The sequence below is a fragment of the Stegodyphus dumicola genome, chromosome 10, assembly GCF_044657685.1.
Source record: "Stegodyphus dumicola isolate Sdum_Otavi_A_Nest chromosome 10, ASM4465768v1".
Taxonomy (NCBI): Eukaryota; Metazoa; Arthropoda; class Arachnida; order Araneae; family Eresidae; genus Stegodyphus; species Stegodyphus dumicola.
Window position 1 is genome coordinate 180950483 of NC_140777.1, and position 15813 is coordinate 180966295.

Consider the following 15813-nt stretch of genomic DNA (forward strand, 5'->3'; position numbering starts at 1 on the left):
TCAAAATACTAACGTAATTAGAAGGTTGTAAACCTATTTAATCTGCGATTACATTGATTGGTGCCAACAATGAAAGAGGTAAACAAAATTTTGTATCAAACTCATTAGATAATTCCTTATGAAGTATTAAATCCAGTTTTAATAATGATTAACTTGCATTTCATTGGTCAGCTTATGAAAAGTTAAATTTTAATATCAGCTGCAGTTTGTGCGTTTTCTAACAGCTTGTCAGAAATTAAGAGATTTTATTGAAACCTCATGAATTTGAAAGAAAGTATGGCCTATTACTGTGATGACATCAAGAGTTGTTGAAACAGTAACTTGAGTCCATAAGACACTTAGCAGTTTTAACATGCCTCATAATACTGATGAAATTACAAAGGTATGTACGGCTAAAGTTGGCATGGAATTTGAATGCTTCCTAAATATACTGTACGACCTTTTTGCATCTCTAACTTGTATGGCATTTGCAACTATATATTCTTATGTAAAAATGGTTTGGTTTTGTATTCCTGTCTTCTTAAAATCTGATTTTATAACATAGGAGCACGTGCTAATTTGAAATTGAATATTAGGTTAAATTTAGTTTTGACTGATGTTGGTTTTATGGAAAAACCATTTATTTTATATACAAGACTATCGTACGCCAATTGTTCAAAAAGCAGAATGATCTCTCCCTTAAAATGAGATATATATTTTTCTATAAAATCAACACTATGAACTTTACCTAATTTTAAATTAAACATTTTAAAAATTCTGTATTCTTAGGATGAAGGCACAAATTATATAAATAAACAAACACCAAAATGTGTTAAAATAATGCACAATTTAAAATATTCTTTCATACACGTGAGTATGAATTCATTCTGCCTTCTTAATGAGCTCCAAGAATTTTTGTGTCATTTTAAAGGATACAGGAAACATTTTTTGCCAAGAGCAGTTCCCTATCAAAGTTAAAAGTGACTGACCACTTAAAGATTTCAATTATTTTTCATGACATTTTTTAATATTCTTTTAGCCAGTGTATGATATATCAGGACTAAAAAGATGATCTTTTTAATATTTACTTCAATTTATGTTTTCCTTTTATACTACTGGAATTTAAAACTTGTGATTTAATTAGAAAAAGGGCTCAGGAAAAGTAAAATTTATTCAAATTCACAATTTCATAAAATGAGCTATCATATAAATAAAAAAGACTAAAGTTTAAAATTGTATTTATTACATAAAAATTGGAGAGGGGGGAAAAGAAGACACTGAAAGGTTTATGTGCTTGTCCATCGTTTGCCTCTTTTATTCCCAGCTGGAGGCTTCTGCAGCTGAAAAGGCTTTTGATTATTCAAGGCAAATTGAGATTGAGCAACACTATCACTTGCAAAACCAGTTGCATCGCCGAGACTAGAACTTCCAAATGAAGGCACTCCGGTTTGACCTGAAATTTTATAATTTATAATTAATTGTTCCTGCTTTCAAACAAACATATTGATTGCCATAAACTTTTACTATTCAAAATTCCTTTGAAACTGTGATCCATTGTTTTAAGCACAGTTAGAGGTTAAATAAATAAATAAAAAGAGATAAAGACTACATTTTAATAAGATGATGATTAAATATTCAGCTGTGATATAACTATTCAGTTAAAGTTGTTTTTATAAAATTATATTTAAGAGACAAGATTCTTATGTAATAAGAAACAAATTTAATATATATTAAAAGTTTTTTTAACACTGAAATGAAGTTTTTCTAAAGAATAAAAACCTGTCATAGCGTAAAATTAATGAGATATTTGCTAAAAGAACTCATCACTAATCAGACTAAAAGTTTAATAACTGTTTGTATATTTTGAATAACATTTTGTGTAACTTATTCTGTTGGGCACAGATAATGTCATATATCAGGTTGCTCTAATTGCTCTCAGAGGTTTGAATAGCATACATCAAAATCAGTATAAATATATTGCTAGTGCCAGTAGTCAGTTGCCAGTCCATAATGCCAAAGAACCCAGTTCTGACTACCAAGCAGTATGTCTTATAGTATGCCCTTTGCTTGTACAAGACTATTCATAATTCTGTGGGACTTTTCAAAAATTATAATAAATTACACAAACAATACAGAAATTTTATTACACTGAAATAAGCTAAGTCTTTTTCTATGCATTTCACAAAAGCTACATTTGTCTGCCTTTTTCAGTATACCTGACCATTCCACAACTGAATAAAAGAAAGTTGTTTGGCTCCTACCATAGACACCACTTTCCAGAGTATTTCAATCAAAATCAGCCGCAAAGAACACAGATAAATCGCAGCAATACCTCAATCAAAATTTCCACTAAGGTGGGCAGGACAAAAAGATATACTTCTAGCAGTGGCAGTACATTGCTTTTAAATAGCCGAGTTTCTTGATTAAATTTATAAGCTGGGTAATCTTGCACTTTGCCAAATGGCAATACATTGGCATGTGGAAGATAAAAATGTTTTATTTTAAGCAGTAGCAAAACACTGCTGTTTAATCACTGAATGTATTAATCAAAAATTTATTAAATCCACACAAAATATGAAATAAATAAAAAAGTTAGACTTTGAGATAGAGATATTCAGGTAAAGGTCTATGAGTGTTTAAAATTAAGTGGCTCTGGAAGCTGCCATTTTTCCACAAGATAAAGAAAAACATATACACATACATCCAAATTCTTCATTACAGTGATAAAATTTGGTATCAGTTCCCCCCTTTTTTGTTAAGAATTTAAAAAATATTTGGAGGAATTATGAATAACCATGTATATATGCATTATTATAACATTTTTCTGTTTAATATCAATATAATCAGGAAGTAGAAATACTACATGGTGATAACTTTTGGTGGCAACATTCTTTAAAATAATATATCACATTTATGTTTGGTGGCAACATAGGAAAAGTGAAGTTTGCGATTAATAGCACCTTTGGTGCTAAAAATCAACTGTATTTTCAAAGCAGTTTCAACCACAGATCTTTTTATTGCTAGCTGGATGTGATGGTGGGAATGCGACTATTTGCCATGGCCGTTTCGCCATCAAGACGTATTTTTCTTTACATGACTGTATTATATTTATTTAAATTAATAACTCTGTTTAGTTTAATAATTTAATTAATAAAACATTTTATATAAAATAATATAAAAATGTTTTTGCGTACAGTTTTATACAAATACACCGTTACACATGACATATTAGTTTTAAGAGAGTAAGGTGCTGACAAGATTCCAACGTAATTCCATTTTCCATTCAGATTTCATAAAAATGTGAATTTCTGCTTGTATGAGTGATTTCTCTGAATCAGCCAATTAAAATTTCAAGAAATTTTGACAAATCATGTAAATATTGTACCTGCAAAATTTTAAAATCGATAATATAACTTATATTATATCAGAAGTTTAGCCCCAGTTCTCTTTGATACTGACATAATTTTCCAACCATGTGTAATTTCTTTATATCTCATATTTGTAGATAACTATATATATTAAAAGCAATCTTTATTAAGTATACAAAAGGTAAACAGAATTATTAAACTAAATAAATTTAATATGAGTATAATATGGCAAGATAAAATATAGTCATGTAAAGATAAGTATGTTTTGATGGCAAAAAGTCCTAGACCCATGATGGTTACTTAGACCATGATAGCATGCATGGGAGAATGCGATAATTCTTTACAACCATGGACACACTTAAAGGACATGTATATTGAATTGACCAAACCCAAGTAGTGATAAGTAATGTTCCATTATATTTTTAGTTTTAGCAACATTTTTACTTCTAGCAGTTCTCCAAATATGGAAAATCAATGTTGGCCTTGCCAGGAATCGAATCATGGATCTTCAAATTACTAGATGTGTTTACTACTACTTAAACCATGGAAGAATAACAGTTCCTTACACAATTTCAGCAATAATTTACTTATTTTGTATTACTCTGGATTCTTATTTATGCATTTTAAAATTAGTAGTTTTTTTTTTTTAAATGGCAAAAAATGTATACATTTGTTCAGAGTCAAGAGTTCAATACAGAAATATTTGAAAAGGTTGATTTGTTATTGGATTTATATTAAAAAGGAAAAATAATTATTATTTTTTGCATTTTAAATTTTAAGTTTAATTCAGTATCCTAAATGTATTTTCTGCTCTTTAAATAAAATTAAGCCAAAACCACAGATGTATAACTTGCTTTCTGTAACTAAGAAAAGAATCGTACATGGGAGATAAAACATTATAAAAGTCAACTCTTACCACTATTTACCTAGTGGTTTAAAAGTCGTATTCGAAAAGAAAGATCCACGATTCACATTTAGAGATGTCAGCGATCCGCCTGATAGACCTGGAAATGAAAATCCTAAATTGGTAAGTTATTTCTTAAGTACACACACCAATACATCAAACTTGTTTTTATTATTCTTAAGTATATTCCTATATAAACATACATGTATGTAAAATGCATCTGGCAAACTAAACTATTCAGACAGAAAGAAGTTTAATTAAAACATGTTTCATCTACAATCCGTTTTCTTGAAAATTGCTGCCATAATGTAAAATACAGATAAAAAACTTTAATCCAACAGTACAATCTTTAAATAAAAAAATAAGAATTTTAAAAAAAGTCTGAAAGCTTACAGATTTTACATTATGCCCAAATATTTTTTTTTTTTTTAAACTGTTTTGTGTGTTACCTTTATTTATTAAATATCATGTTCTTCAAACTTATAAAAATTCAGTTCAACAGCAATATCGCAAAATAATTTTAAAATTAGCATAGCTTTAAAATTTCTGATACACAGTCTCCCATGCTGAAGATAAAAGTAAATCCCCCCCATACAGTGCTGCCATAGCTCACTTTGAAATCATTGACTTTGTTAATAAAAAATTTGTTAACGTTTTACAAAATATGAAATAGCTAATAAAACAAATTCCAAATTTGGTCTTCAAGCTGCCCATATTTGTGTGGAAACATACGTTATTCAAAATTTGATGGCTCTAGGTACCGTTGTTTCATCACAGTGTGAGAAACATACATACATTTATGCAGTTCTTCATTATTTAATTTCTTTAAATATAATACAAGACTCTAATACTTGGTAGCAACAATTTGAAAAGTGAACTAACATTTCAACGCAAAATGCCAAAACAAAATTAACCGTCCTTCTAGGCAAAGCAAGATATCAGTAAATTTTCATTATTTTTTTAAACTTCTGCAGGACATTTCGTTACTGTAATATACTTAATGAAAGAATATTCTTATAACAGAATCACACAACAACTATTTTGGAAATTACTTATTAAACCTACGAAACGTATGTTTCCACACTACGAAAATCATGTATAACATTGGTCTTGATATCAAAAGCCAGCATTCTTAAAAGTTTATAGTTTGAAGCTATTGAGTTTATCACAACATTTTGAGAAAATTTGTAATTCTTCTTAACACTTTTAAGATCCTCTGCTATTACTGGGCTTCAGGTATTACTTTCCTGAGCTCAGGTATTACAATGCTTCAGGTATTACAATCCTTTGCTATTACTTTCCTGGGCTTCAGGTATTCAAAATCTACAGTACTCTGAACTGGAAGTGTTCACTGAGACATAAACCACTGCTGGAAATTTCATGGTCAACCAGTAACAGACAAATGAAAGCTTAAAAAGCTATGAATGCTAAAATATATAAATTAATCAAGGAGTATATATTTGAAACTAACATCTGATATTCTAATAAGATTAATAATTTAAACAATTAATATTTTTTAGAAACAAACTTGATATTATTAATTGCAATTAATTAATAATGGCAAGTTTGATTCTAAAAAATAACTACCAATAAGTAACTCTTCAGCTTTAAACTAGATGCATATTACTTCCAATTTTACAAGTTTGTTCAAAGACATTCATCATGATCCTGGTGATATGAGAGTACAAAATGTCAATTATTAAGACATCTTGGCAAAAGTTTCAAAGTTCTGTCTGATTTAAAGCCACTTCATATGCACTAAAAAAAATAACTATCACAAATTTAATGATCAACGTCATCAACTACTACTGCAACAAAAATACCAAAATTATAGATTTAACAAATGATGTCTCTCTAATTTAATTGTATTTTTACAAGTGATGAGAATGGGTTGCTTAGAAAGGCTTTAAATACTGACCACTATCAAATCCAGAGGAGCCCAGGTTTCCTAGTGTTGTACTACCACCTGAGAAGAAAGAGGAGAAAAGAAATTTAAAATTAATCCATCGAAGAAATTGCTCTTCACTGAAACTTGTTAATATTGGTGCACACTATATGTAAAACACCCATGTTTGCATAGATTACTCCTTCAAAAGAAAAATTATTCATGTTTCATGATGGATACCATCTTTTCCATAGTTTCCAAAGCTGTTGTTGGGAGGGGGGGGGGGAGAAAAGTCCACTGTAAGAATAAAGTATTTATCTAAATGCTGAACTAGCTTTTTGATGCCCATGTTATAAAATTTGGTGCTGTGAAGGTGAATTTTATAATCAATAGCTTCTTATGATTGCATTTTCCCCCCTGCTATTTGTAAATAGATCCAACTTTTTATAGAAATTATAGATCATTTCAATTCTATTGAAAAGTAAAACAATGTTTGGATTTTCCCATGCTTTTGAAATGAACCACTTTTATTTACACTACTTATACTACATACACTACTTAGTCACATTTTTAAAGGGATTTTCTTTATTTTGGAAAGGATTGAGTTTTTGTATCTCATTTGTTTTAATTCCTAATGATTAATAACTAAAATGGCATCACCAATTAAATTAATAATTCACAAATATTTACGAAAAAATTCAGTAACAAGAGTAACTGAAAATCCATTAAATACCAATGATGGAACAATGACTAAATAAAAACATTTTGCTAATACATAGAGTACTGCTGAAAACAAATTTAGAAAGTGAGAAATACAATTTCTATGAGCTGTAAATAGTTTAAAACATATCTTGATTTGATTCAATACACATATATTGATACTTGTAACTGAAGTTCCAGGATTTTCAGAAAAGATTTCAAGTACATAAAGAACTTAACTGAAAATATAATTTTTTTTCATATACTATTTCATATACATAATATATATATATTTCATATATCATCATTATGAAACAAATATAATATCAAAAAGATTTCATTTTAAGTCTTAAAAACATATGGGAGTAAAACTGAAATAATTAAATTTTTAATTTTACATACTGTAAATACAAAACAAAAGTAACCAACTTAAATACACCACATAAAAAAAGAGGCAGTATTTTAATTCTATATATTTGGAGAAATCTATATTTTTCAATTTAAATATCTTAAAATAAAAAAAAGAAATTCTTTAATTGATGAACACCCCAATCGGTGATTAAGGCTATCATACAAAATGAATTATTTTTTGGCGATATAATTAGCAATATTAATGTTGTACTTTGTTATAATAAAGGTAGTTTTATGTTATAGCGGCCATGCTAAATGGAAATTACCAAACACAAACTACATAACATTAAAAAAGAGAAGGGGGGAATTGAAAGGTTTCAGATTTTAAATTACATCCAAAGGGGTGTTTTTTTAACGTTTTGTGTGTTACCTTTATTGAGTAAATATTATATTCTTTGAACTTAAACCATAAAATTCAGTTTAACAGCAATGTCTCAAAATAATTTTAAAATAAGCATATCTTTAGAATTTCCAATATGCAGTTCCGTGCGCTGGAGATAAAAAGATTCCTCCCACCCATAGAGTGTTGCCATTGCTTGCTTTTAAATCATTGAGTTGTTACTCAAAAATTCGTTAAAGTTTTACAAAATAGGAAATCGATAATAAAAATTCCAAATTTCAAATTTGGTTTTTTACATGCCCATATTCGTAGGAGGATTACATCATTCAAAATTCGATGGCTCTATGTACCGTTGGTTTTATCACAATGCGAGAAATATACATACAGATTTTTCATTATTTGATTTCTTCAAATATAATGCAGGACTCTAACATTTGGTGGCAACAGTCTGAAAAGTGATTCAACACAAAATCGCAAAACAAAAATAATAGTCCTTCAGGGACCTTTTGGACTAAAAAAAGAGGGGGGACAGAAAATGCATGACAGTAACAAACACATTACAGGAAAAAAGTAAAATGTAATAAAATTTACTTTGCATTTTATATCTTACATGTGATTCTTCACTATTTCTTGCATGTAGTTTTTGGAAGCTATACATTGTTAATCACCAACTGCTATTGATATGACTTCAAAAGCATTTTCATTTCCTAGACACTGGCACTATATAAATTATACTAGGTTATGACTACCCATATGTAACTACCTTTTTTCAAGAAAAAGACATTTTACTTTGACAAACTATTAAAAATTATCATTAAATGCACCTATATATCAATAAGTAAAACTGTTTGGAGAAGCAAGATCAAATGTTGCTGGAAGAAGAGCCATATATACTGAAACTGATTTTTGGCTACCATTTTTAACAGCACTTCAGTTTATTTACTTTTGGACAGAAGAACTCGCATCCATTAAATGGTATTAGAAGCAGTTAAAAAAGCATGAAACAAGTGATGACTGGAATATTTATGTTGCCTGTGTAAGGATGAAGTCATTGGATTTCAGTCAACAATCAACTTTGATTTGTGAAAGTGGCAAACGTTTTCATGGTGGCTATCACAACATAAAATGACCATCATAAATATTAAACTACTTACAATTAATTAGTTTCTATTATTTCAAAAATCACTCACAGAGAAAAAAAAAGCCCCCATATGTATGGAAAGGTTTGACAGGCTGACTTATATACAATTTCCTTGATTTTTGCTTCTTGATATTATGTGAATGAAAATTCAGAATACTAGTATGAAAAAATTTACTCCTTTCACTAATTAATGAAATTAAAAAACACAAATTTAAGTACTGTAAATGATAATACTTAAGATGAAGTTTGAGAGTATTCTTATAAAAAGTAATACTCATAACATACTTTTTGTTTCTATACTTGGAGGGGGGGACCAAAACATTGCTTTTTGAACTGAATTTGTATAAACAGGTAAAAGTTGGAAAGAAAAAAAAAAAAAAAAAAAAAAAAGCCAGGCCATGGTGGAATATCAAAAAAAGTGCAAATAAAAACTTTTCTTCTGAGAAAAATATATAAAAACTGATTAAATAATGAAACATAATTAAAAACTAGTTTTACATCTCTGTCCCTTAAAAATTTCAAAAATCATTCTTTTCAATATCAACACTCTAATAACATTAAAAAAAAAGATACAAAATTATCTTGTAAGTAGGTTCTAGAAAGGATATATACCTTCTTTTCTTATATATTACCTGGTAATTGCTGTGAACGACCAAATACATTAGTAATTGCTTTGCCTACAGCACTCTGCACAGCAGCAAATGGAGAAGGGCCATATGTAACAGAAGAAAGAAGCTGCGTATTTACTGCATTATCTCGCAAGCTGTCCTTGCGATTTTGCAACAAATTTCTGATATCACCATGATTCAGTCTTTGATTGTTGATAAAATGTTCTTTATATACCTAAAAAACATTAAGCATAACATGAAATACATATTTATTTAAAAATTTTTAAATACAAAATTGTTAATCATCAAATTAAATACCCCACCTCCAAAAAAAAACTTGACATTCTGATTTATGTAAAACACTGAATATATACACACTGTATCCACAGAAGTCCTTATGTGACTTTTATTTTTGATAACAATGGTCATAGATGTACACTTCAAATTACAAAATAAATGAATACAATAAAAGTAATTTTGGGGAGGATTATGAAATTAAAATTTTTATGCCCCTGATCCCAATAGTTATGTTTAGAAAAATTTTATACTCGTTATGAAAAATAAAACACAGAAAGTTTTATGCCCTGATGACGAAAATTGATTGAGATATTTAATTTTAAAATTTTGAATTTGTGATGTCTTTTTCTATTTGCCTTGGGGGTAATATACATATATATCAGAATAATTCAAAGCCAATTTTTCCCCCTTGCATGTCATTCAATGATGCCTTCCAAGATTTATTAATGTGTAACATTTTTTAATTTATAACCTTTTATAATACTAAAAGAATTGTTCATTTAAGTAATTTATAAGTTTACAAACACTAAAAATTCATTTATTTATTTAGAATCATACTTTAATAATCACACAGAACATTCATTAAACTAAAAATATTTTCCATTTTAAATTTATCAGTTGGCTATGTGTCAATACTTAAGCCTACCTGTGTTTTTTAGAGTATGAACTCTATAAGGTTTTGTACATTTTTTTTTTTTTTTTCAAAATTCCATACTGATCAATACTTTTTATGACAATCTAAGAATAAAATGCTTTCCAGTTAGTCTATTAACAATACAAGCTTTTTTTTTTCCTAAATTGATATATTTTTTAGTTACATACAAATGCAAACAATTTACCCTATAATTTGCATATGTGCCCTGAATATGAATATTTTGACCAATTTTTAATTTTTATGGTACTTTTTGTAACAAACTTTTTATAGTGAATATAATTTTTTTCTAAATAAAACTATACAGACCAAAAGACAATATGAAAAAATTAATTTTGTAATTTGTGAATAAATTTTTTCTAAATATAATTATAGAGACCAAAAGGCAATATGAAAAAATAAATTTTGTAATTTTTAGAATACTGAGTTTTCCTCTTTAATATAAAAATGCCAAAACATGAATATTTACATTACTTAAAAGATTTCTGTATTTGTAATGATCCATTGTGAAACAAAGGCTACATCAGAACATAGTATACACAAAAAATGCATATATATAAAATATTACAACTAAAACTGATTAGTATGCATTCATACTAGTTATACTTAATTTATAATATCCCATTTCATAACTCGGAATTAATTTTTTTGAAATTAGGAAGCATATTGCACTAGAAGGAAAAGTAAAATTGCCCAAATTCATCTACTGAATGCAAAAACATCATCCCTGGTGGCAGCAGCTTAAATTAATACTATACTACCTTGCTAATTAATTATATATGAATTTTATTACACAAAGAAATTATAGTAATTTTTTATGGGTTTAACACTTAAGGGTGACTATTTTATTACTTGTTTTTGTTTGTTTTACAATATTACAGTGCATTCAAGCAAATTATCATACTAAGTGCAATGATTCCTGTAATAATCACACATCTCCTTCTGTGCTTATAGGCAACTGTGTATAGTCTCTATGCAGGATCAAAAAAAAATTTCAGATTTTCACATAATGTCATACAGACCAAGCCTACGTAAAAATTACAATAATGTTTGAAGCATACTATTTCCATACATGACAAATATTTAAAAAAAAAAAAAAAAAAGATCAGTAATTTTACATGAAAATTGTTAAACGGTCAGATACAGTGCATTTAAATTGAGTGATTAAAATGGTCAAAAAAGTTTAATTTAACAAACAAATCACAGCATTTGGCTTCATATTTCTAAAGCACTTTACGATGAGATTCATTAGGAGCAGACACAACAAAAATGCAAATAAAAATCAGAAAGAACTTCTTAAAAAAAAAGTAACTCAATCCTCAAATAAATATCAGAATCATGTCTAACTTTTTAGGGTCATGAATGAACTTAGCTTGAAAAATTAAATTCCTCGCTAAAATGGATACTAACGAGTTCAAGTTGTCTTACTGGTTTCTGCAAAAATGAATGCAAATTTAATACTACTTGTGAAGTTGAACCCCCTTTCTCCATGAGCACAACCATGCTGACCTCATCCTCAAAAGACTTCAGAGTTTTTGGCATTACAATGAGAATAAATACATCAAAAAAATTAATTTCACTGAATACTAATGGTGGTACTGGTAATGTAAAATTTTCTGCATAATGAGGGAAAAAATTATGCATACTAGTATTATTAATTCTATATTTTGGCAATAAATGCTAGCTGAAATTGAGTCAAAGAGACAGAAAGTTTAATAAACCTCTATTACGTAATGAAATCGATTCAAAAACAGGAATTTTAAAAGTAACTGTGACTTACATTTCAGTTTGTTAAAAATCTGGATAGAAAATTATACAGATTTCAAAAGCACAAAGCAGTTGTACAGAATTCATGAAAGTTTACCTACTTAGAGTCACTAAGTTTTACAAGTACTAATAGTTATGCAAGTACAGGTCACAAACATGTTTAAGTATTCGAAAGAATATTTCACCATTATTCTATAATGGACTAGCAAATCATACATCTACTGAAATGAATCACTCTACAACTGAGAAGAAACACTAATTTATGGACAAAAATGACATTCATCATAAATCTGATATCACCCCAAATGAGTTTCTTCAGAATTAACATTACAGGTTTTATATCAACATTATTCTGTGCGATATTTGTTCAAAATTTAATAAGAAGCATTTTGTACGAAAAATAGTCGAAATAATAAACTTAATACTGAATGTAATACCAATTAATTTTCTTACATTCATTCTTCAGTTACTTCACAGCATGTGCAATGTAAAAAAAAAAAAAAAAAATTACACCTTTCAAGTGAGTTACCCTTAATATTCCACAGTGTCACCAAAATAGGGAAGCAGAATATGATCAACAATCTCTCTACTAACACATGACAGATAAGCCCTCATAATAACTAGTTTTGAACCTATGTTGGAATCAATTACATTTAAATACCCTATACAATAAAAACTTAATCAAATTATCTACCTCTTGAACTTGTGCTGCTGCTAATTATAAACTTTGCTTATTGCACCCCATTGTCAACTCTACAGTTTGTCAATTTTCTTTTTTTTCTTCTGGGACAGCATATGTAAACAAATTTTGAAAATGGACCGAATATTTATCATCTTCAAACTGATCATAGACATACCATTGTCAACCCTACAGTTTGTCAATGGTATGTCTATGATCAATTTGAAGATGATAAATATTCGGTCCATTTTCAAATTTTGTTTACATATGCTGTCCCAGAAGAAAAGAAAGAAAATTCAAGATAAATTAATATTTGAACTTTAATTTGAGCAATGCATTGCATAAAATATATATACATATATTTCTACAATTTAAAATATAAGAAAATCAAATGAAATTTTTTAGATAAAAATTTAGCAAATCAATAAAAATAATTTGTTTTCCACGTCATGTCAAGTCCATTGCCTTGAGATTATTTTACCCCCAATTAGTTTGCAAATCTGCCTAAAAAGGGCAGTACATATTCAAAGTAGTCGAACTTAGCTTGATTGGTTTATCTATGTCACTGAATATGTAATGGCCCTTTTAGACAGATTTACAAACTAATTTTGGGTAAAATAATCTCGAGGTAACGGACCTGACATGAAGTGGAAGACAAATTATTTTTCTATTGATTTGCTAAAGAAAAAAACTTTTTTTATTAATTTTTATCATGACTATAACACACTAGTAGTTCATATTTAAAATAATTAAACTTCTTTATTTAAAAAATAAATTAGGTTACAAAACAGAGAGATTGAATAACATAAAAACTTGAAAGAGACATGCATTTTTGCCTACGATCACATTTTTTAAGATTTATATGTAACAAATTTCATTTTTTAAATATTTTAAATTGTAGAAATATATTTATAGTCATCTTTATGCAATGCATTGCTCAAATTAAACTTTATATATAATTTATCTCGAATTTTCTTTTGGGCAGCATATGTAAGCAAAATTTGAAAATTGGCCATTCATTAATTTTCTTTCACATTTATTGCTTCATTATAAAAATTTCTTTTTCAATTGCATTGACTGTATACCACTTTAATCTTGTACTGATATCAGTTCTATATTATACTAATCCTATAAACGTGATATTGAAAATGAGTGTCATCTAAGAAAGCAGCTGAGGTTAAAACAAATAGATTTTTAACTAGCACTAGGAAAAAAAATGACTGTTGATTTTAGTAACTTCTAAGAAGTTAAATCCTATTTATGAATACTAATAAAATATGTGTAAAATTTTCACTAAAGGAAATCTTACTCAAGATCTGGAATAAAAAAGCTATATATATGAAAAATATTGTATTTGTGATATATAAATTACCTGGACTTCTTGATGAATTGTTTGTAACTGTGCAGCTAACGTCACAAATACATCATGCAACCGCCGTCTAATCGCAGTCCATTCTAAATAGAAATAAAACCAAGCATCTACAATAATCCTACACAAAATAAGTTAATAAAATTTATATCCAATGAAAAAAGCAAATACCACATTTTAAATAAATCTGCAGTAATATTATAGTTACCTAAATAAAACTTTTAGCTGCATTTAATAACCTTCCTTACACAGAAATTACACAATATGAATTATCTACAATGCAAGTTAACATAAAAAATTCTATTTATAATAAATAATAGTTTATACACAATATTTTACAGAAGAGGGGAATCAAAGCTTATTAATTTCACACAAGCTAAATATAAGCACATCTGTTAAGTGCATACACTTATTGGATAAATAAAATTAAACATACAAAGTCTTTAATTAACTGTCTCGCTGCATATTTTTTTTTTTTATCAAAATAGGTTCAAAAATTGCTAACTTTTTTTTATTACTTATATGAAATTTACATACATTTTGGAGTTAAACTATACAAATTTTTTTAAAAAAGAGTTTTTTTTTTCAATATAGAATTAGATTAAAAAAAGGGGCGTCGGAAAATTGAAATTGAAGAATAATCGTATAAAAGCAAAATTTGGAAAATTAACCTTGGTTAAATTATGATTTATTTTATGAAATTCAAAGTAAAATGTATATGCTAATTAAAATATACAAAATATTTACAAAACATTAGTATGACAAACTTCAAAACAAGGCTCGAGGCAAAGTCCTACGTTGCAATATTTGCACCAAATTCATGTTTCTTTGTGAATTTTTTGCCAGTTTTAGTTTTATTTGAGCAACAAAACAGTTAGTCTCACGGAAGTGACAGTTGAACTACACCTGCCAGGGTAAACACTGGAATTTCCATCTGAATATTTTTGAATGCTTTTCTCAATAATTTGCAAACTGAACTCTAAAATGTTATATTTTACAATGGGTTATCCTTTTTATAAAGGATATAAGCATTTCACAGCGATTGTCAAGAAAAGGAAATGAAGTAGGAACTGGTAGAATATTTTGCGTATCAATTTTGCACTACCGTCAAACACTTTGAATAGAAAGTGAATCTTTATATTCATCACTATCTGCAGAGGAATCAGAGAAATTCTCATCAGTTTCACTACAACTATCTCCAGTATACTAATTCAGAAGTCAAACAACAAAAATCAGCGTTATATTTACAAAATTTTCACAGGACTAGTTTCGATGGTTTTACCGAACCACCATCTTCAGCTGCAAAACCGCAAATGAACAAGATAGGAAATAATGATTAGATAAGATAAGAAAGCCTGGACAAGAATAAGCAAGTGGCGCCATCTGTTGGTGAAACCAGAACTAAAACATAATTTCTTTAAAGGCCGAAGGCAAATTTGGATTGGAATTAGGATCGTTAACTAAAACAGAAAGATTTTTATGAATGTGAAATGCCTCTAGAAAATCCAGTTCTCCAATGGAAGATGTTTTTTGAATAATTTTGGCAGCAGAAAAATTGAAAGTGTGATTTTCGGACCAACAATTGGCAGCAGAAAAACTGAAAGTGCTGCCAAAATTATTCAAAAAACATCTTCCATTGGAGAACTGGATTTTCTAGAGGCATTTCACATTCATAAAAATCTTTCTGTTCTAGTTAATGATCCTAATTCCAATC

The 15813-nt window shown here is 28.2% G+C and overlaps 1 protein-coding gene across 4 annotated transcripts in view; it reads right to left on the minus strand.

Annotated features, from left to right (window-relative positions):
- Nucleotides 1-1132: 1132 nt before the first annotated feature.
- Nucleotides 1133-15813, minus strand: part of LOC118204342 (nucleoporin p58/p45-like) — a 62283-nt gene continuing 47602 nt past the window's right edge. The window contains exons 10-14 of one of the 4 annotated variants that reach the window (XM_085825951.1): nucleotides 14103-14185; nucleotides 9360-9570; nucleotides 6170-6217; nucleotides 4274-4351; nucleotides 1133-1432 (exon numbers count right to left, since the gene is read on the minus strand). In XM_085825951.1, coding sequence (XP_085682077.1) covers nucleotides 1266-1432; nucleotides 4274-4351; nucleotides 6170-6217; nucleotides 9360-9570; nucleotides 14103-14185 — 587 coding nt within the window. In that variant the 3' untranslated portion in view covers nucleotides 1133-1265. Of the gene's footprint in view, nucleotides 1433-4263; nucleotides 4352-6169; nucleotides 6218-9359; nucleotides 9571-14102; nucleotides 14186-15813 lie in introns of all 4 variants that reach the window. The other 3 variants (XM_085825953.1, XM_085825952.1, XM_085825954.1) reach the window with 3 other exon arrangements.